Source organism: Anabrus simplex, chromosome 9, assembly GCF_040414725.1.
Source record: "Anabrus simplex isolate iqAnaSimp1 chromosome 9, ASM4041472v1, whole genome shotgun sequence".
In the NCBI taxonomy this organism is placed as follows: domain Eukaryota; kingdom Metazoa; phylum Arthropoda; class Insecta; order Orthoptera; family Tettigoniidae; genus Anabrus; species Anabrus simplex.
This window is the reverse complement of record NC_090273.1, coordinates 8,537,355-8,552,113: the sequence shown is the minus strand read 5'-3', so window position 1 is coordinate 8,552,113 and position 14,759 is coordinate 8,537,355. Positions and strand designations below refer to the sequence as shown.

The 14,759-nt window shown below is 39.2% G+C and overlaps 1 protein-coding gene across 2 annotated transcripts in view; it reads left to right on the top strand.

Moving 5' to 3' along the window:
* LOC136881073 (ATP-binding cassette sub-family G member 1) overlaps window positions 1–14,759 on the top strand; it is a 106,940-nt gene that overhangs the window by 72,925 nt on the left and 19,256 nt on the right. The window contains exons 4-9 of one of the 2 annotated variants that reach the window (XM_067153685.2): window positions 3,164–3,309; window positions 6,045–6,283; window positions 7,629–7,748; window positions 9,453–9,625; window positions 10,924–11,092; window positions 13,447–13,547. In XM_067153685.2, coding sequence (XP_067009786.1) covers window positions 3,164–3,309; window positions 6,045–6,283; window positions 7,629–7,748; window positions 9,453–9,625; window positions 10,924–11,092; window positions 13,447–13,547 — 948 coding nt within the window. The remainder of the gene's footprint in view (window positions 1–3,163; window positions 3,310–6,044; window positions 6,284–7,628; window positions 7,749–9,452; window positions 9,626–10,923; window positions 11,093–13,446; window positions 13,548–14,759) is intronic. The other variant, XM_067153686.2, reaches the window with a different exon arrangement.

Here is a 14,759-nt window from a genome sequence, read left to right as displayed (position 1 = left end):
TCCTTCCCTCTTCCTTGTCTATCCCTTCCAATCTTCCCCCCCCCCCCCGCGCCGACAGAAGGCCTCTGTTCAGCATAGCAGGTGAGTCCGCCTGGGAGAGGTACTGGCCATCCTTCCCAGTTGTATCCCCCGACCCAAAGTCTCACGCTCCAGGACACTTGGCCTTGAGGTGGAGAAGGGGAAAACCAACCTTGGAGGGTAAGCAGATTAAAACAGAAAGAAAGTGTGTCAGTCTTTGCAAAATTGTATCCGAGTTGATTTCTGTTGTTTGCACGATAACACATGATAGCGGTCATATATTTTTGTGCATTCACATGATAGTTTTCTGAGCGGTATTTGCAGTTGTGAAAACCATGTGAATCTTGTCATCAGAGTGCTAATTCATGGGTAGTAGTTTGTGCAACCCTTGTCCCGTTTCTCTACGGGGTCAGGTGTGAGGTGAGATGAATCTATCCTGGCTGGTTTTTATGACCGGATCCCCTTCCTGATGTCAACGTCATCAGAGGAGTTAATGAGATGAAATGAATGACGTGATATATGATAGTAGGAAGAGAGAGGGTGAAATCCGGTGCCGGCACGTAGCCTACTCCTGTCGAATAGCACCAAGAGGTCTGCTCAAGTCTTAACGTCACCGTCCGACGGACGAATCACCATCAACAGCGTCATATGCCCTCACTTCATATGAGGACTGTGGAGAGGTTTGGAATTTAATCCAGGCTTTTGGCACGCTATCTAGTGATTAGGAATTGTATACCACTATCTCCCCTACCCTGCCGGACAACATTCTGATGGTGAACATTTTTTCGGCCAACGGGACTCGAACTGGCTAACCTCGGTGTCAGACCGTTTAGACTTCAACGCCTTAATGATCATGGCCAGCAGGCGGGAAAATTCACGGGTAGTATGTATGGAGGTGTTCCAGTTATCCTCGTACTTCAGACATATCTTCACGTTGTGGTAGTGATTCTACAGTGAAATTGATATTTGAAAATGAGTACGTGAGTAAACCTGAACAATATCGGAACTTGTCGGCTTACAGTATGTTTTAATGGATTTCAATTTGGATGTCAAGGCACACTAATCTACCCGATTTAGTGTATCAACCCAAATAACTAAAACTCAGAATGACTTGAAAAAAGCTTTAATTGCAAGGAGACCTTAAGTTAATTGATCACTTTCATTGCCTCATTTTTGCTGATGACAACAAATAAATAGAAAACATAGAGGACACAAAACAAAAGGACACTTTGTCCATGGAGAACAACATTTTATATCCTACTTACATAGGTCTATGTGTCTGAGTCTGTCACAATGGGTAATGTTTTCAGCGTAGTGTCAGTTTCTTTGTTGCAGTCTTTGTGGGAGGCTTTGAGAAATGCTGAAATTTTAAAGTGATTTCCTGAAAGATTAGGTACAAATTTTGCCACATAATCCTAATGGCTGTGAATATAGAAAAGAAAAAATCATATCACATGTACAAATGTTGGGTATTCAGCCCGAAGGCTGGTTTGATCCTCTACAGCTCCACCAACAGCTGTTATAGATAGCCTGGGCATCACTGAACAGGCATACTAGGAAAATGAGGAGTGGGGTAGTTTCCTGTTGCTTTCCTCACCGAGCCAGACGTTGCTATTACATATCAGTCTGCCAAGCCCACAGAAATGCATGCACCAACTGACTGTATGAGCGATATTTTCACACCATTCATAGCAGGGACTGGTTGCATAAGGAATGGCATTACTAGCATCGCTCATACCTCAGTCACTTTCATATTGTCAAAGCCAAGGATAAGACTGAGACAGGTCAATGAAAGTAACAAATTTATTCTAGTCCATACCAGAAGACATAGTGCACTGTAAACACTACATCACGCCAGCAAAGGCATAAGAGTACATTACAAATTATTCTAAACAGAATTGTGTCAGTGATGCTGTTCTTTTGACACACTTCATGACGTGTTACTTTTCACACCTTCTCCCCCCCCGCATAAACAAAAAATGCACTCGACTGTTGCCTCGGAGAAAGACTTCAGTCTGAAAATTCAATGGTGGAAACCCTGCATTGCCAATCGTGTCACCCAGTGCCTCAGCTCATATTCTGCTTCCATCCATTCTTTGGTTTGTATGCCGTCGTGGTGTAAAAATCTTCGTCTATGTTATTCCATTTTGTTTGCAACTCCTGCAGGAGATCCGTTTATGTAACTGTAGATGGCAAGAGCAAATGCAATCTCAGGTCCTCTAAGAGAAATATTTCCCTCACCAGTACATAAGTGTAGCGCGACCTCGCATATTTTGAGAGTCCTAGAACCTTTTTCAAGCATCTCGCTTTTACATTTTCAACCTCCCTTAATTGCTTCCTCGGTACGTGTTCCCATATTAATTCTAGTCGATACGGTAAGTAAGCATAGGTATCACTTTCACCTCAAATAATTTCATTGCCGTGGTTACCACGGCCATTGTCCGGCTCTATAGCTAAATGGTTAGCCTGCTGGCGTTTGGTCGAAAGGATCCTGGGTTCAACTTCTGGTCGGGTTAGGAATTTTAATTTTCATTGGTTAACTCCTCTGGCTTGGGGCTGGGTGTTTGTGCTGTCTTCATTAGAGTTCATCTTAGGGCCACATGCCATCATTATACTATGATGAGTTGTCACATTTCAGTTATCCTCTACAGATACTACTGATAAAATATATCGTAAACCAATAAATATGTACCATTAAATATTATTGTTATTATTAGCCAATACAGAATTACTTTCAGATTATAATTATTTGAGTTAAAAATTTTTGGTGGGTTTCTCTGTTTCTAGTATGCCCCTTTGGTGATGCCTGGGCTATCTGTGATGGCTGACAGTAAAACTGTTGAGCCTTCAACATACAGTTGTACTGTAATCAGTGCAGTAAATATTTGAATTTATTTATTACTGAAGATTGTATTTTTTTCTTTCAAGCCAATGTAGCGTATTACACGCTCCCCATTTGGCAAAATATTTAGGGGAGACGTGTCTGCAAATCCTTGAAGACAGTGACTCATTTAGCAGTGAGTGTCGTGAACATGTAGAATGTCTTCAGTGTAATGACATCCAAAGCTGTCAAGAGAAAATGTTAAAAGAAACCTTTTCCATCTCCACATCATTACATTACAGAAACACTTGTTTGTTGTCGTAGATAGCCATAATCCTGCGTGCCCTGGGGCTCTCGGAGGCTGTGCGAACAAGGACTGGGAGACTGTCTGGTGGTCAGCGGAAGAGACTTGCCATAGCTCTGGAGCTTGTCAGTAACCCACCAGTGATGTTCTTCGATGAACCCACCAGGTAAACTATACTGGTAACATGACAGGATAAACACACTGTCAGGTCAGAGTGGGAACAAGCACGTCACCAATACCAGTTGTTGTCCATCGGCTAATTGCTAGATCAGGACTGAGGGTTTCATCACAGATCTTGAATCTTGATGCACAAAGCGTAAGTTAAGAGAGAAGGGACAAGACGTTAAAGATGAATACAGATGATAAAAGTGTGGAAACGTGTTTTCTACTGCTCCTGCTTCCCACTGTGACCTGTCATTGTGTTTATACCATAGTATATTCCTGTCTTTATATACTCAAAATGTATTGTAAATAATCCAGTAAGAAAGCTAAGAAGAGGGAAATATGTTTGCATAGGAAATTAATGGAGAATAGCGACCTCTAACAAACGTGCATAGGAAACATCAAATAAACCCAGAATGTTGAGCTTAGTCTCCATTGGTGAAGGCTTTAGTGAAAAATTCTGGATTGATATGTGATATGCCTCTTCCTCTGTTTTGTTCATGCAGGTTATTTCAAAAATACATGGTACAGTTGCAGTACAGACAGAAAGGTTACATAAACATGAGTCTGGAAATTGATCATTTCTGAGATATTGCACTCTCTTGGAAGAAAGCAAAACTGATAAAGGGGTTAGACAAGGTTGTTGTTTAATATATACCTTGAGGAAATAATTCAAAGTTGTTATGAAGGTAAGCAAGGTGTTAATGTGGAAGGAATACATCAGATTTGCTGACGGCATGGTGGTCCTAGCAGACACTGAGGAAATGATGAATATTATTGAACAGGTCATGTGAAAACTTTGGTATGAAAATTAACAAAGAAAAAGACTAAGGCAATGATCATGAGTAAGAAGTAGGATGAAACAGCAAAGATAGTTCTCTCAGGTGAAGAAATAGAATAAGTATCTGCATTCAGATATTTAGGAAGCTGTGTTGTTTGAATGAGGTGAAGAGCAGGATCCCAGTGGCCAAGGAAGCGAAGGCTTGGGCACTGAATATAGACCTTAAGAAGAAGTTAGTGAGGTGCTTTGCTCTTTATGGGTCTGAGACTTTGAATTTGAGAAGGGCAGCAGAAAGAAGATTGAAATCTTTTGAAATGTGAGTATGGAGAAGATCAAATGAGTAAGTGATGACAATACTGGAAAGCACTCAAAAGAGAAAGAAGACACTGTTTACGAAGGAAATGTTTGTTAACACAGGCACTGGAAGGAAAAGGTGCAGGGAAAAAGTTGAGAGGACAGTGTGAACATTAATGGAAGATACTGGAAGACTGAAAGGAAGGCAGACAGATCGGCTTGGGAAATGCATGTGAAAACCTGCTGATAGGCAGAGAACCAATGGTAATAACGATAAACATAGAAGACATGCCACAAGCATCTCAAGGGATGTATTTCATGCACATTTCAGTCTTTTTGCCCACGAGCACCTTAATTCCCGTCATTCTGAGCACTAGGTCGGTGGACGTGGAGCCATTCCTTTGTAGTCCACGCCCACCTGATCAAAACACGTTGGACTTCCAAGTCGTCGGTGAATGTGACTCCTGAGGAGATGAAACAACGTTTTGTGGAGTGAGCATTTCCAACAGTTGTTATTAGGTAATCAAGAGAAGGCATCATCATAGGAAATTCAAACAAATAATATTCCAGCTGGGCCGATGTTAGTCCTATTTAAACAACAAGCAATATTCCAGCTCATGGTACTTGAACCAAGACCACATTCTACCATCAATGCAGCCCAATTGTCAACATACATTTCTTTGACTGATTTGAACTGGACCCCACCCTCGCGTAACTCCCCGGTAACAAAAAAAAAAAATAATTAAATCGGCAGAATATAATATGCGAGCACAAAACTATGAACCATGCCTGCGAAAGGCCGAAAGACTAAGACCATGAGCTGGAAATCAGGCTCTTAAAATAATTTAAAGGTATGGTCAATGTTCCACCTTTACAATACTAAAAGGTGGAATATTGACCATACCTTTAAAATATATGTCCGACAATATGGGCTTTAGAATGAAATTCATTTTATGCAACTCTTAAAATAATACTAATAAGAGTCCAAATGCTACTCGAATGAAATGCAAATGTGCAACCAACAAGGTTTATTCCATCAAAGAAAATCAAAGTAAAAAGGACTGAATTAAATTGAAACAAGAATAGAAATTGTGGCAAATACATACATAACTCAATCGTCGATCTGTTGTTTTCGTAGCTCACTCACTCACTGGTTCTCTCTCCACTACTCCCATTACAAACAACTCTGAAGCTGAGTGCGAGTTCCAGCCAGCACATACAAACTCAGCGCGGTACGCAGCTCCCAACCTGGTTGTGAAACAAAGCGAGTTAATTTTCAACTGCCTTTGTAGTTTGTTAGAATGATCTTTAATTCATATTATTAACCATGTAAAATAAATCGCAGTGTACAATCCACTGTGTTAAGTATAAAATAATTTAAGTATAAAATAATTTAAGTATAAAATAATTTCACATTAAATGATGCATTTTCCACTTTGTTTGGAAGCGTGCACTGCACGTCTCGTGCCTTAAGGTCATATGCGCCTGAAGTGATGGTTAACAGAAACTGATGGTTTAAATATTGATTGGTAACTGAGTTTAATTAAACATATTTTGATCTATACTTGATGGATTTTGTTACAAATGTGTGGCTTTATTTCTTTTCTTTTTAATCCTTCTGTGTTGATTTGAAACTTGAGAAGGAAAATTTGAATTTGTTTCAGTGGTTTGGACAGCTCAACCACCAAACAGTGCGTCTCTCTTCTGAAGCTGTTAGCACAAGAAGGACGAACCATTGTGTGTACCATCCACCAGCCCAGTGCCACCTTGTTCGAGATGTTCGACCACCTGTACGCACTGTCCGAGGGGCAGTGTGTCTACCAGGGCAGTGTCAAGGGTCTGGTACCCTTCCTGGGAGAGAGGGGCCTGCCATGTCCACCATACCACAACCCAGCAGACTTTTGTTAGTATTTTATACCAATATTATAAAGAGAGAGGGTTTGTTGTTTTGTGGAAGTTAATCTTGGGAATCACACAACTGACTTTAGGAATTCTTTTACCCTTAGAATGGTTATTTCCTCCTGTAGGTAAAATGCATGGATCAGTGTTGTAAGAATCTCCAAGTTCTTCAGAAATTGATCTACACAATGAGGAACATGTATTTTCTATCAATAACATGAGTGTCTGACAAAACACGCACACTTGTCTTGGCTAAGGAGGCAAGGAGAGACTTGCATGGTGAGGGAGGCAAAGAGTGAGGAGAGATAACTAGCTAACACAAGGTCCAAACTTCCTCACGTTTTTCTCGGTTGTCTGCCCGAGGGATGTCACGTATCAGTCCTGCCAGCTGCTCCTGCTCTGACGGGCTTCACTTACTGTTTACATGGAGTACTGAAGAAGCACTGCTGTTATCTCGGATGCAAGCAACTATTGGTTGAAATTCCCATAAAACTGGAAGGAAATCTGCGTGTGCAAAACTGCCGGTCATTGCTAGCATAATTATAAAAATGCTAAAGTAATACTCAGGCAGGTTAGAAAGTAACTGTGTTAAGCTAAAACTGGGTGGTGTATGGAAGTGGTTGAGGGCTGAAGAGAGTAGGGAGAGTGACCAAGATGAACATGTGAATTGGTTATTGTCAAAGCGATGAATAGAGGTGATAAAAGACTTGGAACACGGGACAAATGTGTGGTCTCTTTCCTCTTTTTTCTTCTTAACCCACACTTCCCACATCTGTCAACATCGGTGATCTGACAATGAAGTCGTTGGAGACTGAGAAGAACTGGAGAGCCTGTCTATTAGAAAATGTGGAGATTGCTTTTGTGTGTTTTCATGTTTGTCCGAGTCCACATTGACCTGTCATTGTGTTTATTCTGTTTGTAATAAAAACAACATATTTTAACGTGTTGTTTTCTATTAAAGTGACTTTTAATTACTGGCAAATTTTAAGTTTACAAATAGAGAGAGAAAGGTATTGTATTGTATTGTATTGTATTGTATTGTATTGTATTGTATTGTATTGTATTGTATTGTATTGTATTTTATTTCATCCAACTGATCCCCAGTTCCAAGCAGCTACCCTAAGTGAGATTTTCTGGCATTTCTTTCCACTCACTCTGGGAGAATGGTAACAAATTCTTAATCACTATAATGACAATCCTACACATTGCTACAGACTTCTCTTAGTGTGGGGCTGTCCCACATGTTCTAAGTGTTGTTTTGTTCATGACAGGCTACTCACTGCTGATTAACTTTCATTGCTTTAATTTGTTTAAGATTTACAAAAGCTTCTGCATCTGTTTTGTTCCAGTATTGGAAGTGCTGATTGGAGAACACGGAGATACACAAGGACTTGTCACTGTTATGGAGAACGGAAAATGTCAAGACTGGAGGAGGAGACCAACAGATCGAGCATCCCTCCCTTTCACAGGTACAGAAAGTCAGAGTTTTTCCTCCATTCATAGCCATTCTGATCAGTACTTTTCTGAATATGATATTTCAATATGATTCTTCTTTAACCCTCCAGCACTCATGCTTGAACTCGAACACTCACGTGCCACACATGTGCTCCATTAGGTTACTTAGTGGTTCCTTAATAGATTAACTGATACTTAAGCCCTGTATATACAGTTAGGTGTATTATTTGATCATATATTATGAAATGATAATATTTTTATATGAAGTCAATGCAGTAGAATGTTATATTTTAGCAGTTACTCAACTGAACTAAGAATCATTAGTTTAATTATTACAGCATATTAGAATGAGTCCACATGTTTATGTATTGCTCGCAGATGAAGCTACGACATGCGCTACAGTTTGTGGTGGCGTTCATGCCCATAAGACACATGGCTCTTTTTATCTTGATGATCTTTGAAATGTCGAAGGTGAGAGGCTGAGTGGCTCAGACGGTTGAGGCGCTGAACTTCTGACCCCAGCTTGGCAGGTTCGATCCTGGTTCAGTCTGGTGATATTTGAAGGTGCTCAAATACGTCAGCGTTGTGTCGGTAGATTTACTGACATGTCAAAGAACACCCGCGAGACAAAATTCTGGCTCCTTGGCGTCTCCAAAAATCATTAAAAAAGTAGTTAGTGGGATGTAAAGCAAATATCATTAAGTTTATTATTATTGAAATGTCGAAGGAAAACTGAAACATCTGCAACTTTGTTATAGTGGAAGCCATTTTTTGTTCAGTTTTGACTTAGTTAATCTATAACCATGACTTTTTCAGTCTGTCGAAACTAATGCAGGATTAACAAATAGAAAATACCTGAAAAGATAACATTTAATAAGAGAATGACAAAGAACACCATCAGATTCTGTTAAATTACACTTTTATGGTGAGGAGAAAGGAAGCACAATAGGAGGACATTTTGACATTTATTAGAAAGTGTTCACAAAATATGCAAATGTTTTTAAACTTGTTCACAATATTAATAAATTTTTAATTATACAAAGAAAAAAAGAAAAGTGTGAATGGATATAATCTGATGATGTCCTGCTTTTAATCGAATGATATATTTTTTTGTGTATAATATGTTATTAAATGTTTTCCCTGTGTTAGTTTCAACGAACTGTCACAGTTTGGCTACAGGGCATGGTAGAAAGCTGGGCAGAGTCTGCTCTGAATCTGGCCGGTAGATGATGTTGGACGACTTGTGCCGGTTATATTAGACAGTGGTTGTGCTTACAGGAGAAAGAACCAGAGCCTGGTGTGGTTTGTAGTGAGTGCACTTCATCTAACGTACACACTCTGCTAAGCTTAACTACAGAGACTGCAGCCACCGCAGTACCTGGATCTTCCTATCCTCCGGCCCTCCAGGTCTATGGAAGCACCCATCCTTAACACTGTTCCTTGTCTTTACCTCAGAACATCATCCGCTTGTCTACGATGATCACCACCATTCCCGTTCCACCCTCCACTGACGAAGGCTGCTGCCAAATGTTTTATATCCTTATCTATAATTTATGTGTATGAAACAGGCATCCAAATGAATGTAAAAGCCAATTTTTGTCATAGTTTTCTGACAGAGAATTCTACTGACTTTACTTCACAGTAACATTAAGGAATTTACTTAACTAATTGCTGACATAACTGTAAGATTCTACTTAAAGTGTTCATTATGCCTGCAGTTTCAATGGCGAATGGTCTCAGAACTCCAGTATTTTCACCAAAGATGCCACCCACACCTCAGTTGGAGCGACCGTTACCACTTCGCAGGTTCACCAGCCAGTATCCGACAACGTTCCTGACACAGTTTGCAATTCTCATCAAACGAACATTTCTCATCAATCTGCGGGACAGTGTGAGTTATAAGTTGAACAAAATGAAGATTACAAGTTAAATAAGTATGAGGACCACCTAGAAAATAATCGCTCCTTATCTAATTCAATTTTGGTTTTGATAATATTTTTTCTACATAATGTTCTTGCATGCTTTACGGTCTCTTGCTGCAGTAAGATTTCAAAATATAGTGTGCAGTTCTTTTAAGCTCTGTCAGGAAGGGAAACTCGCAGAGCATAACAGCACTGTGGTGTGTCAGGAATCTATTTAAAATAGTTTGTGTTGGGTCCACCTTGTCAATACACTTTATTATAATTGAAAATTATTTATTCATTCATACATGTTTCAGGAACATTATGCATTCCCTTCATCTGCGAAGTCTAATCAAAGAATAAAAACAATATAACACCATGTTTTGTTTAACCCACAATTTAAAGAAATATTACTGTATATCATAATTCACCATATCAATGAATAAACAAACATTAGTGAAATATTGTGAAATTATCATTACCGGTATGGTACATAAAATTTTAATATTTTGATGATGTTGAACGAGTATACCTAAATAAATTTAAGATCGTCAGGTTTTTCTTGAACACTAGTTTCTATAGTAGGTTCTCATCTGTACTTCTTTCATTTAAACTTAATTCAAAGTCATTTTTTTGAGCAAGATAAATTCCAAACTTTCTAAAACATTCATGAATTGTCCCTTTTTGGCTGAAGGTATTAATTCCATGTCATTAGAAATATCTGTAAATTTATGATTCTTTCCAACCATATGCTCTCCCATTGGCACGGTTAAGTTTATCAACAGTGGTGTCAGGACTCGAGCATGAATTAGCGTTGGTACTGTTCTTGTCCACTGGACCACACTCCCATATGCTGACGAGTATGCAACCTAACTCCGTAGTGTAACAGTTAGTGATATTAGTTGGAGTGCTGGAAGATCTGGGTTCAATTTCCGAAACTAGCAGAGATTTAAGAATGGCAGGAGGACTGGTATGTGATTAAAATAGTACATGCTGCTCACCTTTATCTGAAGAGAGCCTCTTTGCTTGCTGGACTGAGGAAGAGAGAGTCATCTTATTTCCTAGTTGTGTTCATCCTGTTATGTGCCCCTTTTCATGTTCCTATCTTTCTTTGTATGATTAGATAAGTGAGTCAAAAGGAAATTTTATTCTCAAACCTTATTCAGTTCTGTGTAAACTGTGATCTGTCTCCGATTTTAGAATTTAATGGCTGGACAGTGCGGCTGAATACTGAAACTCAGTGAGAGCTTTGTAGTGAGTAACACAGTTGACATGTTTCTTTTTTCAGTTCCTGATCAAGTCTCGTCTGTCAATGCACCTGGTGATTGGTCTCGTCATAGGGATGCTCTATTACAACATTGGGAATGATGCAGCCTACGTGAAGGATAACTTTGGTTTCCTCTACTTCTGTATCATGTTCCTACAGTTTACAGCCTTCTCCTCCAAAATCCTCACCTGTAAGTAAAAATTATTATTATTATTATTATTATTATTATTATTATTATTATTATTATTATTATTATTATTATTATTATTATTATTATTATTATTATTATTATTATTATTATTATTATTATTATTATTATTATTATTATTATTATTATTATTATTATTATTATTATTATTATTATTATTATTATTATTATTATTATTATTATTATTATTATTATTATTATTATTATTATTATTATTATAATAATACTGTACTTGAAAAGCAATTAAAGGTCCATGACAGAAAGTAAAACCTACTTAATAATTAACCATTAAAAATTACCATTACAGTAGGTCAGTTCATAAATGGGAAATGAAGCATGTTTAAAGGAAGCAATTTCACAAATATTCGATATACATGCTATTCCATCAAAAGTGGTCCTCACACAATATTCTGCTTCGCAGCTGGTTGAGAACTGAACAGCTATCCTCTGCTCTCACAACACGATGCATTTATTGCTGTCTTCTTTCCCAATGCCAGGTTTTCCAAAATGTCTATTAATCTTCCCTCTTTTCTTTTATCTTATCTTACCACGTCACCAAGCTCAATAGCTGCAGTCACTTAAGTGCAGCCAGTATCCAGTAGGTTCGATCCCCACTGTCGGCAGTCCTGAAGATGGTTTTCTGTGGTTTTCCATTTTCACACCAGGCAAATGCTGGGGCTGTACCTTAATTAAGGTCATGGCCACTTGCTTCCCACTCCTAACCCTTTCCTATCCGATTGTCACTATAAGACGTATCTGTGTCGGAGCAACATAAAGCTACATGTAAATAAAAGTATCTTATCGGCTCCCACATTCCATTGGATGCAACACGTGTGGCTGCATGTTTTATATTAGAATTGTTCCGGTAAGCCATCAACGCCACCTGCATTGAAGGGACCAATGAATTACAGAATTGCAAGCAAGAAACATAAACTTGGATATGAGTATCAGCCAATGACGACATTGGAGTGAACCATAGATCTTCCTCAGAACTTTTCTTTCAAAAGCGTGAATTGTTTTCTTCCTTCGTCTGGGGTGGCCCATTTCTGAGCAATCACGTATCAGGACTGTTCTTCCTACGGTCACACGAAGTGAGTTGGCCATGTGGTTAGGGTCGAATAGCTCTGAGCTTGCTTTTGGGAGATGAGGTTTGAATCCTGACGTTGACAGCCCCGAAGATGGTTTTCTGTGGTTTCCCATTTTTACACTCACCAGACTGTACCTTAATTAAGGCCATAGATGCCACCATCCCAATCCTATCGGCTTCCTAACCTTGGACCGCCGAAAACATTTCATGTGTTAGTGCAAGGTTAAACCTCTAGAAAAAATATGTATTAAGGTCATATATAGATGGATCTTGTTTTGTTGGAATATGAAATGTGATGTAAAAAGGTAATTTAAACTAAAACTAATTCGTGTTACATTTGTTATCCTTGTCCTTACGTCATTATTTACCTTGCTTTTGCTTTTGACCCTGCATACTTAAAGCTCTCTCCTCGCTCGAAGGTGTGGTTGCCTATAGTGATGGTAACGTAGATACTGATTACCAACCATAATTTCCTTACTGTTTGTAAAAACTAGCATGTACCTGCCAACCTGAACCAGCGTTTCACCGATAATCACTACATCATCTGCAAATGCTAGAATCGTCTTGTCCTCAACCATCTCCATGTTCCTAACCTTTTCGAGGGTGATATGGTGATGAGGGATCTGCTTGACACAATCTGGTCCAAATAGGGAAGGAAGCTGATAGCTGGTTTACAAAACATACAGTGCTTGGCAGCTTGAGCATGCTTCAACCAGTTTGCCTTCCTGTTGTATCTTTCTTCTCTCTTTGGTCACCATTCTTCCTGGTTTGTTATCTTACATGATTTGCTGTTTGCTCCCTGTGTTGAACGTCTGATTCCTGCCAATTTCCATTTCATAGCATCTGTTTTAGTTTGCTGTTGTTGGCACAGATTTTAACTACAGTCGAAACCGTTTATTGTGACACTGCTTTTAACGACATTCTGGATGTAACGACTAAATCTAACTGTCCCGTCTAAATGCTAGCTAAGCATTGTATTTAAAAAATTGCTCAGTACAACATTGCTTACGACATATCATATAAAACGACGCATTTTTATCACATTTTTGGAGAAATGTATCGATTATAATGTCTAATGTTGATTTTTGTCAGTTTTGTGTTAGGGGATTGCTGACAACAATGCGTCCCGAATACAGTGCTTGGCTTTATACCCTAAGCGGCCACTCTGCTCAGTTTGTTTCTTTCCAGTGCTACCTTAAAATAAAAAAATTCCAAACAGCTAATAGAGTATTGTTGTTTTTCTTTCCAGTTCCGTTGGAGCTCCCCATTCTCATCCGAGAATACTTCAACCGTTGGTACTCCCTCAAGTCTTACTACTTGGCTCTCACAGTAGCTGATGCTCCTGTGCAGGTATGAAAACACTTGAATTTAATGTAATTTGTATTTTGGCAGCATTCCTGATGTGATGACTTATTTGGTGTCTTTTGTGACCCACACAGAATAAATGTTCAATCAATCAGTCAATACTGATCTGCATTTAGGGCAGTTGCCCAGGTGGCAGATTCCCTATCTGTTGCTTTCCTAGCCTTTTCCTAAATGATTTCAAAGAAATTGGAAATTTATTGAACATCTCCCTTGGTAAGTTATTCCAATCCCTAACTCCCCTTCCTATAAATGAATATTTGCCCCAGTTTGTCCTCTTGAATTCCAACTTTATCTTCATATTGTGATCTTTCCTACTTTTATAAACGCCATTCAAAGTTATTCGTCTACTAATGTCATTCCACGCCATCTCTCCGCTGACAGCTCGGAACATACCACTTAATGATGTAGATGTTGATTCCCATAGGGAACCTAAAATATTTGTCCTGAATGAGTAAATTTATAATACCAATATAATGGTCCGTTATTGGAAATGAGACATAGCTCTCATAGTGCATTGGCACTGCTGGTGGCTTCAAGTAGCCTATGCAGTGGCCTCCATGGTATGCACTAGCCTTGCGTCTTGGGTGGTGTGCTAAGTCCCAACTGACGAGCCTAACTTAGCGCACGAGGGCGAAACGCAGGCAACCAAGAATGAGTTAGCTGGAAAATTTATAATGCGGACAAATATTTTAGGTTCCCAATGGGAATCAACATCTACATCATTTGATGGCCAGGCAGGCATCAATTTTTGGAAATGAGACATAGCTCTCATAGTGCATTGGCACTGCTGGTGGCTTCAAGTAGCCTATGCAGTGGCCTCCACGGTATGCACTAGCCTTGCGTCTTGGGTGGTGTGCAAAGTCCCAACTGACGAGCCTAACTTAGCACACGAGGGCGAAACGCAGGCAACCAAGAATGAGTTAGCCGGAAAATTTATAATGTCCAATAACGGACCATTATATTGGTATTACATACCACTTAGTCGAGCAGCTCTTCTTCTTTCCCTCAATTCTTCCCGACCCAAACTTTGCAACATTTTTGTAACGCTACTCTTTTGTCGGAAATCACCCAGAACAAATCGAGCTGCTTTTCTTTGGATTTTTTCCAATTCTTGAATCAGGTAATCCTGGTGAGGGTCCCATACACTGGAACCATACTCTAGTTGGAGTCTTACCAGAGACTTATATGCCCTCTCCT